This window comes from Oryzias melastigma, linkage group LG18, assembly GCF_002922805.2.
Source record: "Oryzias melastigma strain HK-1 linkage group LG18, ASM292280v2, whole genome shotgun sequence".
In the NCBI taxonomy this organism is placed as follows: domain Eukaryota; kingdom Metazoa; phylum Chordata; class Actinopteri; order Beloniformes; family Adrianichthyidae; genus Oryzias; species Oryzias melastigma.
In genome coordinates, this window is record NC_050529.1 from 6,074,099 (window position 1) to 6,101,400 (window position 27,302).

At 37.6% G+C, this 27,302-nt stretch overlaps 1 protein-coding gene across 1 annotated transcript in view; it reads right to left on the minus strand.

Annotated features, from left to right (window-relative positions):
- The window catches only part of LOC112155636 (cytochrome P450 26B1), a 36,278-nt gene that overhangs the window by 3,978 nt on the left and 4,998 nt on the right, over positions 1-27,302 (minus strand). The window contains exons 2-6 of the mRNA XM_024287367.2: positions 13,211-13,435; positions 3,467-3,585; positions 2,936-3,092; positions 2,687-2,842; positions 97-381 (exon numbers count right to left, since the gene is read on the minus strand). Coding sequence (XP_024143135.1) covers positions 97-381; positions 2,687-2,842; positions 2,936-3,092; positions 3,467-3,585; positions 13,211-13,435 — 942 coding nt within the window. The remainder of the gene's footprint in view (positions 1-96; positions 382-2,686; positions 2,843-2,935; positions 3,093-3,466; positions 3,586-13,210; positions 13,436-27,302) is intronic.

Consider the following 27,302-nt stretch of genomic DNA (forward strand, 5'->3'; position numbering starts at 1 on the left):
ATGGAGCGATGTGGCGTCAACTAATTGCTGTTCTTTATTCTTAAAGTAATGCCGCAGAAAAGATGCTACATTAAAGTGATGTCCTATGGCACTCACGTCCAGTTCGAAGGTCTGCATGGCGGTTCTGTAGGCTCCTGACACAGGTGTAAAAAGTCTCAGAACCTCCTTGATGACACAGTCCAGGTACTTCAAGCTGACGATGGTCTCCAGTCTTAGCTCTCCTTCAGGACAAAGACAGCCATTGTGGAGGAGCCCCTTGCTTCTCAGTTCCTCTCTGAGGCGCTCAAGCACAGTGGGATGTTGGAGGAGTTGCATGATGAGAGAGGTGCTTGCACTGGCGGTGGTGGCGAAAGCAGCAAAGATGAGCTCAATGGTTGATTCCTACAACGCAAAGGAAAACTGAGCGTTACTCCACTTATTACTGTTTCTAAAAGGACATCATAACAAATATCTAGACATATAGTCTTTGAAATCCATAGAAAACATCTCAAGGGAGTGTAATTAGAACATTTTACTGCCCTTGCTTTTTTGTTGACTTAAATTTTGGGACAACATTTACAGACTTTTGCTTTCATCTGGACTTTTGAAGCCAATTAAAGTTACCAGTACATCACTAGACCTCCATGAATCAGTACGATTTGTACCATGTCCTTGTGGATAATCTCTGACATCACCCAAAACTAAAACCTAAACTAGAGATGTAGACAAATATAATCAATACAAGTAAAGTTTGGCCTCAAATACAAAAGGGGGTTATATAAATATATTCCTTGTACTCTTATTGTTACAGTAACAACTGTCTGGAACAAGAGACCTCTAGCTCTTATCTGTTTGCTCAACTACTGGACAAGACAAGCCTAAAGTGGGAGGGGTATATTGAATAAAGCTTGCTCCGCCCATCTCAACAATGTACGAGAAATGGGCGGGACATAGTAAAATTAGTGTTTTGCTTAGCCCAACCTTGGGTCCCCCAGATTGGTATAAAAGTGGACTTTTTAATGAATTTTGAGGACTGCAATAGGTTTCTTTTAAATCAAATTTACAAACAAATGGTTGTAGATCAATCTGTCCATTTTATTCATAATGACTCAAAAACAATACAGGTGTGTGCAATCTAAAAGTTGGTTGCCATCAATCTTCTTAAAACAGAGTTTGATCTACGGACTTAGAAGTTGTTTCATAGATTTATCAGCCTTAAACAGTTGCTACATGTTGTGGTTCTTCTAGACCTGTAGTCTACCACTGAGACAAATGTGATATGCCACCCATCATTTTAAGCGCAGCCCTCAATATTTTCAAAACCAAATAGGAGCCAAGGGATGGCTTTTATTTTCCACATTATGGTTCCATCCAGATGGGGACGGTTAAGGAAAAGCATTCATTGAGGAGTACAAAGTTGGTGCTGTGCTGGGGGCTTGATCACTCTTTACTTTGTAGACAAGAAAAATGCCAAAGGCATGGAACCTATTTTTCATGCAAATCCACTTTGAATAGAAGTTTATTGTCTTTAATTCCTGAAAAGTAGTGTTTTAATAATAATAATTCTTCCATGATGGTGCTGAGCACGTTATGGAGCTTGAGGAATGAACATCAGTGGGTCTGAGTGAGCAGCCTGCTTTACGCTGTAAACCTCTCATCAGAAACCTCCATCACCGGTGCCAAAACACACGGGTGCTCCTCCGTATGTGTGTTTTATGTGAACACGTGATTGATGAGGGTGGGGATTGGGCCTCTTTAAAAAGGGTCTTCCCAGTTCAGTTGGCCTGTGTGTGTACAGGAGGCCTCATTCAGACCCCTAGCAGGGATAGTGTTGACTTATTTTTGGCCCTGGACTTTACCCAGAAACCACAAGGAGTGAGTGAGTGAGAGGTGGAGTTTCCACCGAATTCCTCAGAAAGTCTTAAATCGGTAAATAGGAGGTGTGTCTTTTTGGCTGTTTATATTGCTGTAACTGTCTGCTTGTGGGATTCAGCTCTTTTTATTCTTGAAACTAAAACGGGTTCTTTTTAGCAGCATAAATCGAATGGGTATTGACTGTATAGATTTGCCGAGAGTGGTGCCACTGGTCAGGAACACTTGTGCTTTGGGCATATGTCAACTGCCTGAAGATGGCGAACTATTACTATAGTAGAACTATTCGTTTTAAGAACCTAGTAATCTTGCATTTGTCACATGCAATGGGCCTGTGGTGTTCACACTGGACAAGCAAGGAGGGGCTTCTTCTTTTTCTATTGTTCACTTTTGCTTGTCCGGCAGCTACAGTTGGAAGAGGCTTACATCGGTGCAAACTGCACAGCTCTTTTCAGATATACACAATTACCGCAGCTCCAACGGATTCTGACAGCTGAGAAAAGCAGCTTTGCGTCGATATGTGACACTTTACAGTAGTTAAGGCAATCAGCATTAATTTGGCTGATTCTGATGTATAGAAAAGCGTCTTTGCACCTAGCTAGCTCTAGCCGAGTTGATTTGTCAAAGTTCAACTTGGTTTAACCTCCACTAAGAAGTCAATGTTGTAAGCAGAGCCTCGCATTGGTCATAGAAACTATCATAGCTAATATTTATTTACACCCTTTTACAAAAGCTTTTCATTAGAAGTGGTCACTTGAATGTGTTGCGTGGTGTTAACGTAGCTTAAGGTGTATGTTGTCGTATACTTTCATGTCATTGTTGGGTGTGTGGTTACCTTCAGCTCCTGCATGGTGAGCTCAGTGCCGTTCTCTTTGGCACTCTCCATCAGGACATCCAGGGCATCGCTGTAATCCTTTCCTTGAGAACACAGAGGCTTCTCCCTGATGGCTTTCTCTATGCTCTTCTGCAGGATGTCTCGTGCACGGATGCCCTGCAAAAACACAGCAGAGAAATCTGTAAACCTACAAGCCCCAAAAAACGTACCAACAATCCAATGGTTAGCACATGGAATCCAAACGCATACCTTCCGGAAGCCGCTAAATGGCAGGTCTATGGGCAGGCTGAAGAGGTTGTTGATAAAGTCTTGGAAGGCTGAAAACATGTGCTTCATTTCCTCCTCTGACACCCTGAAACCCAGCAGCACCCTCACCGCCATGGTGAACGACAGCTTCTGGCTCTCCCTGTGGAAGGGCACACTTCCAGTTACACAAATTGTACTTCATACTTGGTCAAAATCTAACTATTAGAATAATCTAAGAACAAGGAGGCAGACTTGTAGCAGAAATGCAAGTGAAGTTGGGCCAAACCAGCACTGGTCAGTGGATCAAATCAAAGTTTCTATAAATGGTATGGAACCTTGGTATTCTAAGCAATGAACCCAACAAATTTGGCACAAAGGATGTATTTTATCATGAAATACCGACAACTAAAAGTTTTTTGATAGTGTGCTAGCTAGCACCTAAGGGTATAACAAGCAATGAATATAAGAGTATATAAAAGTCCTTCAGGGACAGACTGTGACGTGTTGACATGTTGTGATGTGTTTTTGGTGTACCTGTAGACATTGATGGGGTCGGGGTTGGAGCTCCACACCCGGAGGCTCTCCTGAATGACCTGCTGGATTTTGGGTAGGTACATCGTCAGGGCTTCATGGCTGAAGACTTTGGCAAAAACCTGCACAGACAGACAGAATGGGAGGCGTCATTATATGCAAACACTGTACCTGTTAAGATAAAGAGAAGGCAGTCTTTCACTACATCCAGACTAAATTTGTAAAGACTTAGGGGTTAGTCCCAGAGATATTTGTTTGAACCAGAACAAGTCGGGGCAGAGGAGTAAGGCATAAGGATTATGCGCTGCCGTGCACCCGTAGTTTGAGCAAACACACTCCGACTGTCAGTGACGGGGTGTGTGAGCAGACCAACGAGTTTGCTCTAAAGTTTGGTTGTTTCATCTCATTTGTTTGTCTGCGTGTCTGAAAAAAAATCTGCACGATCACGGTGAAATTTGGGGAAAAGTTCACCTGGCAGTTTTGATTTTCTACGTTTTTCCCAAATGGTATCTGTTATTGGCCCTCCACTTCCATTGTTCCCTTAAAGACACTTTTTATACTTTGTGGAGGTTTTTCTAGCAGTTAGCAAAACTGGAAAAACCACTAGACACCACAGGAATGAGACAGGATAATCTGTTTGGAAAAATAACATTTAGGAACTGTAACACAACATGGAAAAGATCCTTAAATATAGAAGCATTTGTAACACATAATTCAAAATAAAAGTCAATACTGAAAATGCTTTTTCATTTTCACAATGTAATGCTTTTCTTTGTTTTTTAAATGAAACGAAGAAGAAATTATCTGAATGGCTTTTTCTTTTTCTTCTTCAACACAGCTCCTTCTGTAACTTAATTCAAAGGATAAAGAAAATGGCATTTGATATTTCATTTTCAAAAAGTGCTTTAGTAAATTTGTACCAAAATTCAATTAGAAATATTAAATTTGATTAACAGAAATGCTTTTTCATTTTCACAATGTAACTGTATTACTTGTCTCCTAAATAAAATCAAAACGAAATCTCCAAAAATATTTTCCTTTTTCTTTATCACCACCAGTCATTCTGTGACATCTCGTCGCGGTGTTCGGAGAATTGCTTTTTCATTTCATTTAAGAGACAAGTAATGCAGTTACATTGTGAAAATGAAAAGCATTTTCAGTATTGACTTTTATTTTAAATTATGAGTTACATACACTTCCATACTTAAATACCAATAAAAGGACAGGCAAAGTACTTTATCAGTGCTGAATCTGACACATTTTTAAAGATCAATGACCAATTTACATCCCAAAAACCATTGTAAACTTTTGTATGTAGACCTTTATTCTCCCATTGAAACACCACAGTTTGTCTTTTTCTCCTTTACAACTTCTGGTCCCTTTAATACTTTTTTTTTGGTCTCAAAGGTCAAAAAAGTTGCACTGAAGATGGCAACGCAGCACATCCCGAAGGAAAGTCCTCCGACTTCCACACATGGTTTGCATTTTCTGCTCAATGAATCCAGACTGGAACATCTGAACAGGCAAATTTTACATTAGACGTTGTGCGTAATGATTGGTGGCTCGCAGTTGTTTTGATACAGGTTCATTGAAAAGTCACGGGCACATCTGTCACGCTCTTGCACGCAGTCTTTCATTTACGTCGACGTTTGAAGGGACTCTGCGTGTGTAGGTTAGATAATGACGAAGGAGCGCATAAAACAAACTACCGATTGCACTAATTTTATCCCTGTGGGCTTTTTATGACTTCTACTGTACTTTTTATGGCCGTGTAGAGACATTAAAGTCTACTTGTTTTTAGTAACTATGACAGCATGTCGTTAATAACACACTTCATCTCCTTGATTACAGCTTTAAATATGGTCATAGTGAAAGGATCATTTTTTTGAATGCCTCCAAGGGGCAGCGCTGATGAATAACGAGGGTATATTTTTTATTTTGTTTGATATCTAAACACATCATGAAGTTACGTCTGCAGTGAAAGCTGTAAGAAAGAAGCTTCCCGTGGGATTCAAACCCTGAGTATGAAGGCTCATTTGGTTTTTGAGGTTGATTCGTCAGCCACCAAACCATCTTTTTGGCACCCCTGCTCCCGTTTGCTTCATTTCCAAACCCTGCATGCCTCCGTCTGTCGCCGTCAAAATGAATGAACAATAGTCCAGCCGTGAGCAGCAATTCTCCGCTTTATATACAGTATGCATGGGTAGTGTGCCTGCATAATATATAATATGCTGTTTGATGGAGTGGTTAAAGCAGATCACAGAGCGCTCTTAGATGTTGGCAGTCCTACATTTCCTGTCTCTGCCGCACCCTGAGACTGCTGGTCACAGATCAGCTTACATGACCTGTTCTCCATCCCCAACCGTTCCACGCAGCAGCTGACCTCAGAAGAGATGGAGACAAACACCGGGCACAATGACTTCTTGTGCTCATCTGGCCGTCGCCTTGTTCGCTTGGGTACTTTCCATGTGCGGCTTCGCTTAGCTTCAGTTTCGCAGTGAAACAGCTGGATAAACCTCAATCACATGGAGTCATTTCTCACTTGTCTTCAACTTGGGTGAAACGTTGCTGTTAATCACACCCACGAAACACTCGAAATAATGAGAGGAAGAGCTGAATTTATTTTCAGCATGTTACAAAAAAAGAGGCTCAGTAGACTTAACCATTTGTCTTCTGTATGATTTCTCTGATGAAAGAAGCCCAGAACCAATGAACAGAAAGACTTGGGGCTTTCATCTTGTATAGAGTTTAAAAGTTACTATTATTAGCAGCTCTTATCCTACAAAAGATGACAACAGATCAAGGTGTACTTCAATCTTGTATCTGTTGAAAAGACAGTGGTCCATCGCTGGACTTTCGCCATCTCCAAAACATTTTAATACAATTTTTCATTCTTTTTTTTTTTTTTTTAAGGGTGCATTGTTTTCTACGTCCTGATTGGTTGTAGTCAACTTTCTACCATACAAATTGTGCTCAGATTGACAAATCCACGTCAATGTTTGATGGCGATCAGATGTTTGTCTTAATACTATAAAACTCTTACTTGTTTTTCAATGAAGCTTTGAGAGTTTAAATGAGAAAAAAGTGTGAAAATCTTCATGACTGTTTAAGAAAAGTCTATAAAGTGTGTATAGTGAAGAGTTTAACCGCCTTCAGCATATTTAGTCTATGGTGGTACCATAGACTATCATCATTGTTGCTGTTATAAACTTATATGTGTACACAATATTGACTATATGTTGAATTAACAGTTATATATTTGTGCTCCATTGTTACTTTTTTTTAAACTTTTGTACAAATGATAGTGGTTTCATTTTAGGGAGGTTGGCTAACAAGACTTTCTTCTTTGATGGGATAAATACATCGTGATTTCTGACTCTAAACGCAAACAGGCGTCCACCGAACAGACGCTGTTGTTGAGCGCAGCCCCTCGTTCAGCCGGCGGAGGTGGCAGAACTTTGTGCGTTTTCCCATTTAGTGCAGTCTGCGCTGAATTATGCATAATTGGACAATTTCAGTGAGCGCTGCGGCCATTGCTACACTCAAACTCCCTCACGTAAACAGACCAGGCCGAGCTACTGTCGGTCCAGCCAGCCAGCCAGCCAGCATGTGTGCTTGGGCAAAAGGTAACTACAGGTCAAACAAATACAGACACACACCCAACATCCAGCGCCTGGCTGCCACTCAAATACAGTTTTTGTGCAGTGTCACTGCATGCAGCTCTCAGGACGCTGGCGGAGGGCTTTGGTTTGGGGGGGGATTGTTCATTACAACAACCCACAAAAACGTGACTGTCTCCTGGAGCCTGCAGCGCAAAGACTGGAGATCTTGCACACACAGACACAGTTGTCCTAATAACGTCCATATGTCTTAAATTATGTGAAAGTGCTGCGAGCTGCTGGTTCCACAGACATGTAAAGACTCCTTTATTCTTTTTGCTGCCCTCGCCGCTCCCGCCCCTTCCCCTTTCTCCCTGCCCCTTCATCCATCCAGCTCCTTAAAAATACCTTTTTTCACTCCTCAGCCTCTGTTCTTTCACTCAAACACGAGTCTTCCCCAGCTTCTGTCGTCACTCCGAACCAGACAGAGCCTGCTCTGCTGCTGAGGGTCAGCATGTCTGAGCGGCAGGTGAAGCTAATGGAGCTTTATTTTCTTGAGTTCACGGCAGGAAAAAAATTAACCCTCAATTACATGAAACTTTAAGCTCCTCTTGAATGAATGGGATCCCAGAGGTGCATCAAATCTGACTGGAGAAAATGAAGCTCAGCCAGATCCTGCTGTATGTAATACTTCTCCTTTTTACTTTATTTAACTTTATATTGATCAACTTTACAACATATTCGATGAAATTGTTTCTCGTCTTCGTGACCAATTTCTAGCTCAAAACAAACCAAAAAACTGAGATTTGAAAGTTTCTAAAAGTCAGAAATGTGTTCTTTTCTATTGAATTTCACACTGATTTTCATTAAAAAAAGGTTGAAGATGCATTTAATGAAATTTGAAGTGCCCTCTACTGGTAATGAACAGCATAGCTTTGTCTTCACTCCCCATTTTCTCGTCCTCCAATATTTTTAGTTTAATTAGACACAAAACCATGGTCCATAAATAAACAATACAAAAGAAGATGAATATGTGGTAAACTATGGCAGCTAAGAATGTAGAGCTTTAGTGATCGTGATCCAATTTAACAGTTCGCAGGTTGGACGAAATTTTCATAAACTTTTTGACTAATGAGTTTAAACTGTCACATGATAACCCCTTAATTAGCTCTGGTGTTGACGGTCTTCAAACTATCATAGCTCTTCAACTATTCAAGCAATTGATGTAATTAACGTAGCTAAAGTATCTAATAAAATGCTCAATTAATTTATTTTAACTGGCTAATTAGTATATTGCATTTACGTAAATATTAATTATGTAAATAAAGTAACTATGTATATATGTATTTTAATTACATAAACATTAATTATGTAATTAACATGAATAAAGTAACTAATGTAATGCACAAATTAATGGATTTTAAATAACACGTTTTTTAAATATCCAAATAATGTATTTTAATTACATTTATATAAATTATGCAATTAAGGTAAAAAAAGTAACAAATTCAATGCTCAATATATATTAATTACATAGATATTAATTATGTTATTAACATAAACAAAGTAACTAAAATTATGCGCAATTGTGATTTAGCTACCTAACTAATGTATTTTAACAACCCAACTAATGTATTTTAACTATCCAAATAACATATTTTATTTATGTAAATATTAATTATTTAATTAGCCTAAATAAAGTCACTAACGTTATACCATTTTATTTTAACCATCCAATTAACACCTGGGAGATCTGAGGCATTATTGAAGCCAAATTTTGATTGATTACATTAAATAATTTGATCAAAATGTATGATCTAATAAAAAGTCAATTCAGGAAAGAAACAGCTCTACAGTTTTGTTTAATCTGCGCACAGTGAATAGCAAGAACCAATCAAGAAGTTGTGAACATCAAGTCCCTTGGGTCGCACTCATTGACTGTATATGCGGACTGGACTAAGTGAGTGTGACGTCACCTATCAAAAGTGGTTTTAGTCGCCATTTTCTTGCCACCGTGTTGGAACCAGACACCATCAGTAAGCAAAAATTATCAAATGTTTCGAATGTTGGAGGTGGTGGCCAGCAGGCTCCACCTACTTTTATTGAGAGCATCTAATTGGCCAACTTATATCTTGAATAATTTGAACTATAAATATAATAAAAAAAACTAAAATTTATCAAGAAAAAAGTAGAATAGCAAGACTGGCTATTCTGACAGATGTAATGACTGAGTAATAGCTGTTTATTTCTCTATAGAAGTCTACGAGACTTTAGTTTCTTGGAACCAGCTAGTACTTCCTGTTTGGAACGCCATTGGAATCGGTCACAGACCACTTCTCATATACACTCAATCATCACTCTGGAGAAAAAAAAATCTCTCCTGTTTCTAATCTTCTTTTCTTTAGTATTGGATTTGCTAACTAATAGAGTTCATACAAAATGTTTAGCTTTAATTTTAGGGTCAAAAGGAATTTAGCCTGATACCTGTTTGAAACCTAAAACGCTTTGCTCCCACAACCTGGACGCTCCCTCAAAACAACCGCTCACGAACACGTGGAAAACTTCATGCCAAACTCTTCCACACTACCTGACAGCTCATGAGCAACTTTATTTACAAAAGTGATAAAATCTAGCTCTTCATGACGAATGTTGGTTTCTGTCCCAATTCCTTGGCTGGGGTTGGCGTTGTAGCTTTGGCCTCCGATTCTCACAGAGAATTACTTTCCTTAGCTCCAGTTTGCATGGAAACTGGCTTCTCGCGTACACACTGGATCCAGTCGGCTGTACGAAGATTATATTTCCCAGCGAAAACCAAAGAGATGTGGTGGTGTGTGTGCTGAAGAACAGCTCTCTTAAGACCTGCCACTCATTCTTTCGTGTCACTTCTGACTTGTTGACTTGGTTTTGTTGCCAAGAAAACAGGAGTAAGCTCTGCCAACACACACAGGAGCAACAAAACTGCCATCAACACAACTGCTTCTCCATCTGTCAATGAAATAGTGAGATTTGGCGATTTAGAGGAGTTGAGTGAATTGGTCATCAATGTAAAAAGTTGTGACTAGTGTGAGATTCATGTAAAATATACTAACTAACATCGAGGCAAGGTGCAGTGAAATCCTCTTGGGGTTTTTGGAAGCTTTGCTAACCCTTTAACATGTTCTTTGAACTACTGTAGCTCTTTATCCGTTTACACAATTAACGTAACTCCAATGGATTCTGGGAAAAGCAGCTTTGCACTGATATGTGACACTTTACAGTAGTGAAGTGTTTACACAATCAATGTAAATCAGCTGATTCGGATGCGTAAAAAAGCAAATTTTTGCCTGGCTAGCTCTAGTTTAGTCGGAAATTGGCTTCTTACGTCAACTTTTATCAGCAGCTGATGAAGCGTGAGAACGACACTTTATAGAGATTCTTCTTATCGGTGTGTGACACTCGTTCAAGAACCTGCTAAACGCAAATTCTCTAAGCGGGGGAGGGGCTTGTTCCTCTCCAGCTGCTTACTAGCGTTTCTTCACCACGTACAGTTAAAAGAAGCTCACACTGCATCCGGTCAGGCTCCGGTGATGACTCACATTGGCTATGGATGACTGAGGTCCCGCTGGAGCCACATGCTCTGTTATCGACCTCGTGAATCTCTGAACTCACAAAGGTTCACATGATATTTAAAGAAGAAGTACTAGTAAACAAACCCTCATTCCGCCGGGATTTGATGTCTGAATGACACGTCTTAATACAGTAGATAAGTATGGAACTTGTATTAATACTTTTGTCTTCTATAAGCTTAAATGAACATATTTGGTTGGTTGTCACAATGACCTAGCCCTTGTGCTATCTTATGGGGTCCACATGACCCAACCCTTTCATTGATGTGTTATCCGTCCCGTGACAAATTTGGATGAAGGTGTGCAGGATTTCATGTCTCCCACAGACACCAGTGAAAATCCAAAGTCATTAAAAAAAAAAAAAAATTTGAGCGCACCGTCATCTGGGGTCCAGATGACCCCACTCCCAATGTCAACATACCCAAGATAGGACAGTTTACAGCACGGTGTAAACAGCGAGTCTAGGTTTTATTTTAAAAAATATATCCCGGATACACTCACTCATTCCGGTTTACGTCAGTGTTTAAGTCAGTGCCCCGGCTCGGCTCTGGCAAAAAATTTGAAGCCCACAAAATGGACACAGAGCGCTGGACCAAACTGATGTTAGTTCATCTTGCACTTTTCAGGTTACGTAACAATTCAGGCGTCTGTATCGGAGCCAGATCGGATGCAGTGTGAGTCCAGGGTTAGTGTGAAATGTTGAAACGGTGCAAATCTCCCAAGTCTTGCCCCAGAATTTTTCCTTCAAAGTTCTTTCCAAAACATGAAAGACTAGAATTCCGACTGCACACAAATTTCTATTATATTCTCCCCAAAAGATTGGCACTTGGCCATTGATACGTCACTAACAAGTACCTTGATGATCAAACTAACTGTATTTCTCTGCGCCAGAAACCATTGGAATTGGTTGCATAAACGAGAAAGAGTTTCATTAGTTCAATGATTGTGTTGTTTTGTTGTCGCCGGAGACAGCTCCACTGTTAAAGGGTTAAAGCCAACCTCCTTTTGTGAAACTGAAACGTATCCAAATAGGCGTATCCTCACTGAGATGGCCCTCATGCCGCGTCCTGGCTCAGGGGGCAGCATTGAGCGTGTGCGTGTTGGTGCGTTGCGTTTTTTGTGTGTCAAAGCCCCCCACAGAAACGCCTTCTTTGTGCCGTGTCGGAGGCAGCCTTCCTAATCAGGGGTCATTACATGAGGTTAGTGCAGGGGTCTCCAGGGAAAGGAGAGGGGATCAGAGCTCAGATTAGACCCAGCCGACCCCTCGCCGTCCCCCGAAACCCGAGCCCGCCTCCACAGAGAGAAAATGAGGCTGATATACAGGAGGGGAAAAAAGCACCGGGCGGCTCTCCTCATTCTGCCGCTTTTGTGTGTTTATCTGCAGAGTTGTTGTGTTCTGATGTGTGCGTGTTTGTGCGAACGAGGCGGAGGTATGCGCCCCGGGGATGAAGGGATAATAGCAGGGAGAGCTAAGTGGTTGATTACCTGAAATGGTCCTGGCACAGGCGGGACAGAGGAAAAAGAGGGTGAAACGGGAGAAAAAACAGATAATCCAGAAGAGTCTCCTGATGGAGATGAGCGGAGGGGAGGATGGAGCGACGGAGGGCTTGTTCTCACGCTTCGGCGGCGGCTGATAACGCCGAGACGCACAGCTTTACATTGATGCTCCCTACGGGTGTGAAGACTTATTCCGAAAAACTGACCCAAAAATTGACCATTTGAGAAAATAAATATACACTTAATATTATTAAATAAACGTTTTTATCAACTGAAAATTTAAAATTTGATGAAAACTAACAATAACAAAATGATAGAACTTTTTTAAACTAATGCAACATTTCACTTTCTACAGTGTACACTGTAAATGTAAATTTGTTGAATTTTAAAATATTACTTCTTATCAAATAAAACCAATAATCATCAATTCAACTGTGATTTAGTACAAACTAATAATTTTGAATGTAACTTCCTTATACAATTTAACTATTTTATGACCAGTAGTTAATATTTTGTAGTATGATTTAACTATTTTATGACCACAAATTTGCAATTTGTTCCCACAATTAAAACATTTTGTGGACACAAATTGTTATATATTTGAACGATTCAGCTATTTTGTGGCCACAAATTAGAACTTTGTACAATTTTGATTATTTAATAGCCGCAAATAATAATTTTGTTAGTACAATTTAACTATTTGTGGCCGCAAATAATTATTTTGTTTGTACAATTTAACTATTTGTTGCCACAAATTATTATTTTATCATACCGTTTAAATAATTTACTGGATCGTGTTAATGGTTGAACAGTTACAGAACGTTAAAGATTTTGTGTTTAAGCGTCAGTGGCAACACCTCATATGTTAAAGGGTTAAGGGTCAAACAATATAGAAAAAAAAATCCTGAATATAAGTCGTTTTTTTTGGTCAAGTCGAGTCAAAGTATATTTTATTCTTGATCACAGACTCGTACTCTACTGGTACTTTGTTTAAAATTACACTCGTAACTTGTTTGCTGGGTGCAAAGGATTGTGGGAGTCCTGACCTTTCTCCTCTTGCGGTGAATGTCTCCGATGCTGTTGGCCAGAGAGTTTGGCCCCAGGAGGGTGGAGGTGCTCTGGGGCCAGTCCACCGTCACCAGCGTGTGCTCGCCCATCAGCACTTTTCGGACGTTCTCCGCCCCCGTCACGCGAATCAGGGGCCGGCCGAGAAGGTGGGTCTTGAACACGTTGCCGTACTTTTGTCTCCGCGATGCGTGGAAGTTTGAACCCTAGAAGACAAAAAAAAAGTAATACACAAATCTGTTGTTATTACTTTTTTAAAATTCACAGAATTTTCAAAATAAAAGCTTGATTTAAGACCTTGTGAGAAGAAACCATTTCAAAATAAAAGCTTGATTTAAGACGTTACAAAAATAAACCATTTCAAAATAAAAGCTTGAATTAAGACCTTACAAAAAAGAAACCGTTTCAAAATAAAAGCTTGATTTGAGACCTTAAAAAATAAACCATTTCAAAATAAAAGCTTGAATTCAGACCTTACAAAATAAACCATTTCAAAATAAAACCTTGAAGTAAGACCTTACAAAATAAGCAATTTCAAAATAAAAGCTTCAATTAAGACCTTACAAAATAAATAATTTCAAAATAATTGTTGTATATTATGTATTTTACAATTTAATTTGCAAAATTTACCTTACAAAAACTATTTATAGTGGAAAGCTTTATTTTATTGTATAAACCACTCATCCTGTTGATCTCACCACCTTCTTCAGTTACAATTACTGAAAGAAAGTACCAGAAAGCTCATAGTGAATGGTGCAATAATAGATTGTTTTCATCTCTTTTTCAACCCAGTATCATCATCATCTCTGCAACATCACTGACAAGCAACCAAAGCTGCGTCTCATGCCGCTGACCTCTGTTCCAACTTTGATCCTCCTCTCTAAAGCGTCTCTTAAGCATTTTTCTCCTTCTGTGGTTTGAGGCCCAAACTTTGGTGAGGTCCCCAAAGGCTAAACGCTCCTGATGTTTCCATCATCTGCCGGGAAGAGGGAAAAAGGATCCACTGACACTGGCAGGCTGCAGATGTTTAAGAAGCCTGTTTACATAAGGTTAATGAAGTGAAAACGGATTTAGGTTGCCTTCAGGACACCGTCTGAGATCAGCTTTCGCAGTGACACATGGCTGAGGGGAAAGGTTCTCCAAACATTTGCAACTCAGGCTTGAAGTACAGTAAATGAAACTTCAGGTCCAGGTGAGGCAGAATGAAGCCATCAGCTCCTCGTTTTATTTTTTTATGTTTCACCTCATTTATTATTCTTTATACTCCCCACTTTTCATCCAACTACACTTTTTTCACTTTTATGGAGTCCAGTTGATGTCATGGTACAAAAAATAAAACTTGCAAACAAAATACTCATTTCATGATCATGAAATATTTTTGGAAGTGTCAAAAAAAATAGGCTTTTATTTAATAATGTTGACATAATTCATAGTCTGTTGAGGTAAAAACCCGATATAGTGTAAATTTACGAGAATGACAGATGAACTTAGAATTTAGTTTTATTTTAGGTTCTGAGACAATGAAGCAGAACAGTACAGATCACAGCTGACAAATAATTGGTATTCATGGTCATGAATTACTATGTAATTTTTACATTTGAATTATTTCATGGCAGCAAATAACTCTTTTGTTTGTACAATTTAACTACCCCGTGGCCAGGAAATACTGTATCATTGTACAATTTAATATTTCCTTGAGAAAAAAAAATATGATTTAACTGATGGCCATAACTTATTATTTTGCTCCAGGATTTAAATAATTTTGTGGCCACAAATGAGTATTTTGTTATTTGATTTAACTATTTTGTGGCCACAAATTAATATTTTGTTATTTGATTTAACTACTTTGTGTCTACAAATTCATATTTAATTATATTATTTAACTATATTGTGTCTATGTAATTTTATTTTGTTACATGATCTAACTATTTTGCAGCTACAAATTAATATTTCGTTATACGATTTAACTACTTTGTGTTATAGTTTTATGTCCTTATACAACTGAAGCGTTTTGTTTCTGCAAATTTTATTTGTTATACAACTTAACTATTTTGTGGTCACAAAGGATTTTACTGTACAACTATATTGTAGCCACAAATCAGCACAAATTTAAATATTTAATGACCGCAAATTATTATCTTCTTTGTCACTATATGTGACCACGAATTACTATGTCATCATACAATTTGTGGCCACAAAATGGTACTTTGTTTGTACAATTCAAATATTTCGTGGTCACAAATTGTTATTTCTTTTGTACAAATTAGCTATTTCTTGGCCACAATTATTAATTTATTGATACTGTTTCCCTATTTCGGGGCTACAATTGATCAACTTATTTTGTATCACGTCATCAGATCGGTTCCGTATATTTGAACCTAACTCCAACTAATAATGTGCAGTCTGCAATGTATCAACTTTCAAAATAATTTGCAATTAATAATTTGCAATTTAGAAAAGATCCTGGCTGTGCAGTGATGTTCAACAGCTAATCTCTTTTTATTGATAAAGAAAATGGTTGGACCTCATGAGACTGACCACCCGAGCCTCAGCCAAATCGGTGTTTTGGTTCTCAATAAACCTCCTTAGGTGCTCCAGAGTTTTCCCTTAGCAAGCTGACCTCAGCACAGCTTCAACAATGACCTTTAAACAGATCAGGTGATGGCAAAGCGAACGGGAGCCGACCCTGGAACCGTAAAGACCAGTTTACCGTGTCGCCCGCAGATCGAACGCATACAACACCACGTATTTGGCGTTTGTACGCCAGTATTCACACATACTGCTAAAGCTAAACTCTCAAGTACATGCATGTACGGGTCCAAATGTGCAGGCTCACACATGAACTTAGGATTCATAAAATTCACAAAAAAAAAAAGGAAAGTAAATAAACACATAGAGGCCCAACTGCAAACTGCCAGAGCCACACTTACTGGTTTGACCCCGTTTTACTCCAGGGGAAAGAGATATTTGCAACTGTGAAGCACACACGCGCTCTTTGTGGAGGTAAACATCTGTGAAAACTGAAGTTCAGTCCAACTTTTAATTAATAAAGAAATAAATACATGTTTTAGAACAAATGTTTTTTTTTCCAATCAAAAAAACAACATTGAAACCCAAATAAAGAACCTCTGTAGTGCCTATACAGCAGGAAAATGAATGCACAAATCAGTCTCTAATTTTAGCGTGTAGTTTGTTTCCTGGCTGGGACACACCTCTGGCAGCGACGCAGCGTTCTGTTTGTGTTCATGCGTGCACTTGTGCGCACTCCCTCAAACACACACACGGCTTCTTCATCTGAGACTCCTCACAGCGATTCAGATTTACGGTGTAATTTGTGGCTCAGAGTCCTGCAGGGAAGCCTTGATACGTTCAATAAAATCTGAAACAAAACCTCCTTCAGTTTCCAACAACTGTTAAACTGAGGAGGTGTTTAAGGTCTGCGCCGACTACCTGCTCAATCACCGCCTGTCATGCCGCATGAAATTATTGGTCAAACATAAAAATAAACGGCAACATTTGATCCAAAACACTTATGTAAAGCCTTCAAGAGTTAGGTACTCTTCAAAACTAGAAAGAGGGGAAAAAAGACCAGGATATTCTATAGTTCTGCTTCAAATACAGAGAATCAAAACACTAAATCCTAGAGACACAATGTTTCTTATTAGTTTCCAAAATAAATATTCTGTTTTGAGTCATTTTGTATGCAGATGATGTCATCCTTTAACTACAGTTGTTTATAATATTCACGTTTTCAGAGTTAAAAAGTTAATATTGGAAACATTTTAGACTTATCTTGAATACAAATAAAAGTCAACAATGTAGGGTTAGCTTGATGCTACTTAAGCTAGCGTTTTGTTAGCCTAATGGCTACTTTATTGATTTAGCTTCCTTTAAAAAATGTGTTTCCCCTGAAAATGGCTGAAAAATTAAATATATTTATCAGGAAACCAATAACTTAAAGAAAAATTGTTTCTAAAAGGCAAAGTAGAGATTTGCTGAGTAATTTTATGTCAGAAAAAAAGAGATCGAACTGTAATGTAAACAGTGATTTCTCTTTTTTTGGTTTTAAAAAACACTGTTTTGGCCACACAAGAAAGAAAAAGTTTTGTCCTCAAGTAACCGACAAATAACATCTCACAGCTGCGAGTTTTGGCAAATCACAGGAATGTTAAAAGTTTGACACTATCTCATATTTGGACTTTTAACCTCAACGTTAGCCAAAACAGGCCCTTTTTTCTTCTTTTTTTCTTAAAAAGGGTCACAAAGAATTGACTAACGATGGATCATCAGTCTTTCCAAAAAAGCAGCCATGTTGTTTTGTTTGCTGCTTTTTTTGTTCCAAAAACAACATTTACAAACCAAAACAAGTAAAAGGAGGAATTTAATTTGCAGATCAAAAATCTTTTAGTGCAATAAAGTCATTTTTTATTTGATTATGGTTAAATATTAATGTCTTTACATGCATAGCATTTTAGAATTTGGTATTTTAATCACATTTCTAAAATATTTTCTTGCGTTTTCCTTGTTAGAATTGATGCATATTAACTAAAGACAGTTTTGATGTTTTTTTAAAGGATTTTTGACTTTAAAAATATTAACTATGTGGTATTTTATTGTCTTTTAAACCTGTATGTCGCTAATCTCCTACATCACATTGACCATAGAAAATATTGATGATTTTATATATATATATATATATATATATATATATATATATATATATATAAAATTGGAAATAAATCCAAAATTGGAAATAAATCCAAGCATGAAGAGGTTAGGGCTCAGTTGGCTTTAGAATCAGTGCGCAGTAGTGATTGGATACTCGTTGTTGGGCATGTACCATACCCAAGTTTCCGTGTTGTCGCTCACATGTGTTTTCGGGTGGATTCACACCACGCCAATGCTTTCCTGGGAAGTAATAATGTAGCAAATATTACCTGTCAAGACTCTGAAGGTCAGCCTACTTCCAAGATGCCCTGGGACCTTTCTTTCAACACACGTCGCATCTTTTCCCAAATTGAGCACAGATGCATATCGGCTTCTCTGTTGAGGCTAACCGTCGCTTTCGGAGCCAGACGGCTTTTATGGATGAAAAGTGAGGCTAATTAACATCCTGTTCAATATGCCCCCAAACTCTGTGGTCGTTACACCACTTAAGCTGCCTCAGATGTTATGACCTCCTCGTTTTGAGAGGTGTTGATACCCTGTTCTTTACCCTGAGATGAACTGGCTCTTTAACAGCTGCTGTAATGGTGTTCCGAAGCATCATCATCATCAACAGATGATGCGTTCTTTCCTGTCAGGTTTCAGCACAGTTACGGTTCACTTGGATCTCATCTCCTCATTCTGTCACCGCGGCAGATTACAGTTGCTCTTTCTCTCAGTCAATCTCTCGGTGCAAACTGTTGACCCGAGGTGTTTTCACAGCTCCGGTACACTTCCTCATTTCACTGTGGCATGCACGCACACGTTAACGCACATCGGCTGGCCTCCACCGCCCTCGGGTTGTGTGTGTGCGTTGCAGCCAGCCTGTTTTTTAAAGCTACATTTTGCTGCCACATGGATGTGGAGTGGTTTAGTATGTCTGCCTGGCAGGCTGGCTGACACACACACTCAAACGGGCCAACTCAAAGGGAGTTCCTCAGGCAGCAAGACAAGGCTGCCTTTCACACTCCCAGATACAGCATCAGATTGGGCTGATTGTGTACTCTTATGTGTACTTTCGAATGCGCCTTTTCTTTCCACTTATATCAATCGTTCTTTGCAGAAAAATGGAAAAAAATGAAAACTTACTACAACAAATGAGTGACATTTAACGTAAAAAGGTGATGCCGTCCACCTCAAACCAAAGAGACACGCGGAGCAAGTATGGAAAATCATGATGCAATGTCGCCATGCAAGATATATGGACACACAACCGACAGCCGCAGAGACGCCAGCGTCACAGCTTCTCACCAAAAGGCAATTTCCCTCCAAACATCAGTGAAGCAGAGGAGCCCTCACTGTAAACACACACACACAAAAAATAAAACCCAGAAACCAAAATTACCACCGCAACATTACGGCTGATTTTACCACCATGTCAGAGGCAGCGAGCTCTGATGCAAGATGAAAACCATAAAAAGGCTTCTCTTAATGATGGCGGGAGAAGTTTTCAAGTCTTCTTTTGTGGTAACGATGCCTGGCAACGAAGAGAAGTACAAGCTGGCGGTGGAGACACAAAACATGATGTCTGCACCACCTGATTTCAATTTTTTCCAGCTCTGTGCAGTCAGCAGCTGTAATTTCGTAAGTTGCTCTCAAACAAAGAGTGCAGTCACATGCACTGCCTTTTATTTACAGTTTGGCTCATACAACTGTCTCTACGATATTCTTGATATAGTGTTTTCAGTGAAAATCTTTCAAATGTTATTCTGCAAACACAAATACCGCTATCTTACTTTTTGTTATATTCATGCAATTTGATGCTATGTTCTTAAGTTATCAAGCATATTCATTTAAAATTATTTAAATTATTGAAGGTTTGAGTTTCCTATTACTTTTTAGTAAAAATAACAGTGGAAAATGTAAAAATTTGTTAACCGCAGAGGGTCTAAAGTTAAAAAACATAATTTACGATTCAAACATTGTTTTAAACAGTTTTTATAAGTCTTTTGTTTAGTTCAGACAACAATTTACAACATAAAATTAAATGTTTTACCTGAGAACCGACTAAGGAAACCATCGGAGCATTACTGACATACATTGCAGAGACCGCGGAATTCTACGCTCAATTCTCTTAGTTTATTTTTTACTGGTTAATTCCAATATATAGAGAAAGCAATAGATGGATGACTAGTATAAAAATAACTAAATGTTTGAAATAATTTATATAGTATTTACACCCTTTATTTCGGCTGCTTTAGGCTCTTTAAAGAATTCGCTTTTTTAAAATAACAGTTAAACGTTAAAAAAGCCTTTTTATTATGCAATATATAAATCTATTTTTAACAAAAAGTTGTTCTTGTGGGATAAATACTAACAAGTGGGATAAAAATAAGCATTTTTCACATTTTCTTTCTATCCTTTTTTCCTTACAAATGTCTCTGTTCACTTTGAAGTAGCAACAAAATTGGCCTAAAAAATGGGGTTCAAACTGCACCTGGAAGTGTGGTTAAAAAGGGATCAAATTGAACTTTTTCCAAGGTAAAAACACATACTGAAAGAAAATCAAATCATCTATAAAGCAAATAAAACTTATAGTATTTTGTTTGTTTGTGGCGTCTGGTCAGTCATTTTTATATTCTGTGTCTCTTTTATACATTTATTTTCAACTAAATTTGATCAGATATTTTTTTTTAATGACCAATAAAGGAGGGAGAGGGAGTTTTCTAGACAGATTTTCCACACACGGCATCAGTACACACTTTTTGACTAGCGCCTCCCCGATCACAGAAAATCTCATAAAATCTCCCTGTTTCTCTTGTTCTCTCCCTCTACACACACACGCTGTCCCAGGACAGCTAGCTAACCCGCCGGCTGTGCTAAAAATACCTCCGTCTGTTCTGTTAGGGTTGGCCTGGGGGCGAACTTGGGCCGAGGCTTATAAATGTCCTCTTTGTAACGCAGTGGAAATGTCCAACAAATGACTCTTTTATTAGGGCAAGACAAAAAACACAGCTAATTATGTTTACTCAGATCAACCCACACACACACTGGATGTGCCAGTGTGTGAGAGGAGTGGGTGAAAATGTGCGCATGTGGACTGGGAAAGTAGAAATATAGGGGGCTGATGCTTTGGAAAGGACAGAGTGACATTTTTGTTTCTGAGTTTTCTGACTCCAAACTACAATTGGAAACTTTTCCCTTTAATACTTTACAGACACAAAATTCAATTTGAATAAAAAAGATGCCAAACTGCATCTAACATTTAGGTGATCACGATGTCATAGGGTTAGTACAAGCTATTAAACTTAAAAGCAGCATTGTCTGTGGAGCACAACTATATATTTAATCAATAGAAAGTTAGATTCTTAAATTCAAATTTACCAAACCGAAACGGAAATTTGTCCTTCCTTACTTTGCACCCAACCGGCTGGCTGACTGGTGTTTGGCGCTTGGTTGCATAGAGGCTCACCAGTTGGTAAGATATAACAGCTCTGACAGAAACAATACGGTCACAGCCAATCATAGAGCCCCAATTTTTAAGAAATCCTTTTTACCAAGCTATAAAGAGCAATGAAAGGAAAAAAGCACAAGGCAGTGTTATAATTCATGAGTTTTCCTGGTTTACGCCCCAATGGTTTATGGTGGCACCATATTCAATTGATGCAATAATTTAGTATAAAATATCGTGAAATGAAAACACTGACATTTAAATGTTCAAGTCTGTTACATCTAAGATTGTAGACCAGGAGTGTCAAACTCAATTGCACAGGGGGTTAAAATACAAAAGATACTTTAGGTCGCGGGCCGAACAGGATAAACATTTATTGAACACTCTAAAACTACATTTTTAAAACTTCAAAACCGTAACTTTTTAACGTAATGACGAACGAGGTATATAGCATTACCTGTGATAATGCTAGTGTGAATGATGTAAGCTGAATTTGACTGCTGAAGATGCTAGAGCTGATAGCTGAAAATGCTGAAATTGATAGCAAAAAACGCTGAAGCCGATAGCCAACTAATATATTATTTAAATGCCAAATTAGCCTAAAAATCTTAAAAAAAAAAAAAAAAAAGAAAAAAGAACTTAGGTCAGCCAAAACAGCTAGCATGTAGATGAAAAAATAGCTAAACTTCCAAATATCCTAAAAAAAATTTTTTTAAATGCTTAAATTAGCCAAAACAGCTATCGTATTCAGATTTGTAATGTCAATTCCTCTAAAGATCTGTCTCCATATTTATATTTAGTACTTTTTAAATATATAAAGTTCACTTATTTTTGCATGAGCTACAATGAGGCTCTGATGAATCATGGTTAACGTGGGCTGCTTAATTCCATTTAACTGTTTTTATTTGCGTCACTTGTACTTTTTTCCATGATCAAAACCATATTTGTAGGGACTTTTAGCCATGACGAGACGGTCATGTTGGGTTTTCTGTCATTGCATTGGTAAAGGAGCAATGAAATTAAATAAACGGAAGAAGAAACCACAAAATGAGGCAAGGACCATACGTTTAAGAAACCTGTGTTGGGAAAACAAGTTTCTACGAAGATTTCTACCATAGCCGCTTGACTGACAGGTGCATCCAGATACACAAAGGTAATACCAGGAAATCTCCATGGTAACACCTGAAATAAAGGTTAAAATGAAAAGTGAAAAAGCAGCAAGAACGGCGGAGAACAACAAGAGAGGAAACGAGGTCAGAGGCGGTGAGGGAATTCCTTCTCTCCTTTCAGCTGTCAATCATTTAGCTGGTGCCAGAGATACCAAGGAACCAGTCTGTGGGTTTTTGTGTGTGTGTGATTGTGCGTTTGAATGGTGCGATAGGTTCTCCGCTCGACAATGAGCGCCGTCCCTTTGCGTTCACGCCGCCACATCACGGAGACACAGAGGGAGGAGGGGAATCAGATGAAATAAGAAAGTGGGATGAGTGAAAGGAAACTAAAGAGAGCGTACGGAAAAAGAGGAGGAGAGATTTAATAATAGTGGAGGGAAAAAAGAAGGTGTGAATGAGCGAAAGGGCCAAAAAACGGATGTAGAGAAAGCGAGCGCAGAGCGTGGCAGAGGAGGCGGAGAGATGGGATGGCTGCTTGTTTCAAAAAGAACGGACTGAAAAGGGGGGAAAAAAATGTTTCAGATGGTTCAGCCAAAAAACACGGAGAATGGAGAGACGGAGAAGGAGGGAGGACTGGCCCCTGACCCGGGGACATTATAAAAAGGGAGATTATGGTTGTTCAAAACTCTCTAAGCACTAACCCCAGGACCCCAGCTAATACCCTGACACACACACACAAACACACAAACTCTACAAGGAAACGCAGACAAACAGCTCAAAACTCACACACAGGACCGTCCTACTGCTTCCACCTGAAGCATCTGTTGGTAAATGTGACTTATCGACTGTCGCAGATCTACTCTTGGACCTTGTTCAAGACATGAACTTGTATGTAGAGCCTTCTTCAAATTTTACGAAAATTTTACACAAATACAACACTAATCGGAACATGTTTCTCGTTCCGCTAAAATTGAAAGATTTTCATTTTGAAAACCCAAACTTTTACTATGGTTTTCATAGCAAATATATCTTACTAAAATTGTTTATTAATTGACAGAAAATTCTGAATTTGTCCATACAGATATTTTTACGTCATAAATTTAGGGGGAACAACATATTTTTTTCTAAGTATGTTTTTTACCAACCGTACTGACTTTAGTATAGAATTTTCAATTTTTTTGAACCAGCGATTTTGGTCTTTTTGACCTAAAAAACATTTATCCATTTACAAATGTCTATTCAATTCTTAATACTTTTTTATTACTTAATTTAAAACTCCTAACAAAATGTAATTCAAGAATTATAAATTGCTGTTTTAGTCTTTTTAAATTTGAATCAAAGAAGCAAATTTACAAAAAATCAGTAAGATGTGTGTTTTTTTTAAATTCCATATTGCAGTAGAAAATGAAAACAAATACGACTTAAATCAAAGGTTGATTTATACTCATATACGAAAGGCGCGAGACTTCCGTCACATAGTTTACAGTTTCTTCATGCTGAATTCTTTATCTGTTAGCCGCTTTTTTCCACCTTAAAAGTTCTTTTGTGTTAAAGCGGTAGAAATAAAAAAGTCGGGAGTGATTTTAGGACAGCCGCAGGCAGAGACAGACGGTAGAGGGGTGAATTTTTTTTTTTTTTTTTACGTTCGAGGGCATTTAATCTGCTTCACACTTAATTTTCAACAAAACTTGGACCCTAAGCTGAAATTTACATTTCATAAACTTCATAGATGTTCAGAAAACTATACAGTAGATTCTAAAATCCTGTGGTAGGCATTTTATAAATGCCATTTAAAAAGCTATGAGGAAATACAAATTATCACTTTACAAAAATTTAATAGTAAATATCATTTTTTTATACTTTTTTTTATCAAGTCCCACCTTAACTGGCAGAAAAACAAATTTTTGAGTCATCATTGCAATAAATATGTCCTTCAATAATTAAGCTTTTCGTGTGACCATTTTAAAGCACAAAGTTGATGGTTTGAACTTTAATTGCACCCCAAATGTCAAAACATATTATTTAAAATCTAGAAAACTATCAATTTGCATCATCACTGAGAGAAATTAAATGATAAACGCATATTTAATTGTTAAACTTTTTACACGTAGACTTGAAGAACTGACTAAGAACTCACTAATAGGAGAAGATTAACGCAGGGCACCACTCGACCCAGGACAAGCCTTTTGAAGGAGGGAGCGGTGTGTTCTCGGGGTGAATCAAAGGGCAGCACTGAACGCTGCCAGTACCTCCTGCTAATCTACAAGAGTAGGAGGCGGTCAACAAAGATGGACGGTTGGAGAAAGTAACGCTAACTATACCTCTGTATTGTGACACAACTGCACAGTTCAGCACATAAAAATGTGACGAGCGAATATAAAAATGTTTTAAAAAAGGAGAGGCGCGTATAAGGAGAGGAGTAGCCAAAATTGAATGTATTAAAGGAAGATAAATAAATTATGAAAATCAGAATGTTGTGTAAAGTTTTAAAAAACAAAGATAAAATGAAGAATTAAAAAAATGTAAAAGAAAGTCATTGTATAAAACAATGATAACGCGGAAAATACCGCGGAAAATATCGAAAAAATAATTCAGTGGATAAATTAGAAAAAGAGGCGCTCTATATATATATATATATATATATATATATATATATATACATAATTTCAGCTGGAAAAAAAAAACTCAGAACAAACAGGGAGAAGCTTAAGGCTAGCTGGGCTCGCGTCCTCGGAGGTTCAAGGGTCCTGCCTTGAATGTTAACACTTTTACGCCACACACACACCAAAGGGCTGCCCCTTGTGCCCGCTCAATGAACTATGTATCTCTTGCCGAGCACACATACACTTGCCAGTTCCCTGCCACGCCAAAAGAAAGAAGGCGAAAAGAAAGGAAAGACGAAGAGGCGTCGCTCTGAATTCATTTTACATCTTCGAGCAAAAAAAAACAAAAACCTGTTCGTCAAAATTTTCTTTGTTGGACATTTTTTTTTGGTGTGCGTTTGTGTAGCCTGAGGCGGGGAATACAATAACCCAATATAGATAAAAGCTCACAATTCCCCTTCTGTCTGAGCCGATTTAAGGCACAATTTGAGTAATAACAAGAAGGGCCGAACCCTCAGACCGCCTTTAATCTGAATAAATAATCAACTGTTATTCAATGGCATTTTATACGAATGTTCAAGACATTGATTTGACAAATGTTGCTGAATAATTTAAAGAAATAGAATGAAGTGTCTGGTGTGCACTTGTATTGGTAAATATAACAAAACTTTAATAGGAGGTAATAAACCAGATGATGATGACAACAATGTGAAAATAAAGAAGTTATGTAAAGAATAATTGGGGAGGGATTATAGTAATTTGCTTCCTCCCACTCCGTTTTAAACAATTAGAAAAACGTTTTAGGACAAACTTTAGATGATTTATTGAAACCATTAAATGTAATGTGTGTGTGTGTGTATATATATATATATGTATATATCACATATAAATTAAATTAAACATTTTATGTATATCTACATATCTATTTTAAACATTTTATATACCGTATATACATACACATAGTATATATATATATATATATATATATATATATATATATATATATATATGCATATGCGGTATATGTATATGTGATATATATATATATATCACATATAAATGAAATTAAACATTTTATGTATATCTATCTATCTATCTATATATATATTTTAAACATTATATATACCGTATATACATACTTATAGTATATATATATATATATATATATGTGCATATGCGGTATATGTGATATATATATTTATATATATCACACATACATATACTGCGTATACACATACAGACATAAATATATATATCACATATACATTTACCGCATGCACACACACGTGTGTGTGTATATATATATATATATATATATATATATATATATATATATATATATATATATATATATACACACATAAGCCCGTTCAGCTTTTTACATTGATCGTACTTAACAAAATTGGAAAAATGTGACCCTTTCGAAACCTCCAAGTATCTAAAAATATCAGCTCAGAAGCCTCACAGCAGCAGGCCTTGGCATGTGTAGATTATAAGGAAATAGCTCAAGATTAGAAGCAGAAAAGAAGTGTAACACATTTCCGTGTTTTATGATTGTTTGGCATTTAGGATTGGTTAAACTTTGCCAACAACCTTTTATATTTCCTCACTGTAAAGTTGGACGTGTTTTGATAGGATTGGGTGCAAATACTTGAAAGTTCTTGCAGCTCTTCACACAATTTTAGACACAATTTTTTTTCCTAAAACCTGCTAATTCGTGTGTTTCTGTCTTTTCTGTTTTGATTTACATAGTTTAATAAAACTGGAGACATTTTTGGATTAACTTGCAATCTTTCCCTGCTAAGCAAGAAGGGAATAGGCAGAGAGCGAACTTTTCTAGATGTGTTGAGACTAAAAGACCAATGTGTTTTGTATTAAAAAAGTTACATTAAAAAAAGCCAACTAAAAATTAGAGTATTTAAGACATAATTCTCAAATTTTACTGTAAAATAACTTAAAAAAAAACTTTGCAAGTTTCACAAAAAAATAGCTAAATGTAGTGATTTTAAAATTCAATATTTTCATAGTTTGCATTTTATTTTCCCGATGACAATTTCTTAATATCTGAAATATTATGTCTCTGGTAGCTTGAGATAAAACAGAAAACATAGAAGAATTTTCTGTTACTGTAAAAAGTATTAATACTGATAAAAAATGTATGGACATACATAAATTTAAGGACTTTTTCCAGCATAAAAGTTTAATTTCTTTAAATGTCTTACCTTGGTTGCTCGTGAAGTCAACCTTAATGAGATCCGGCCTTTTG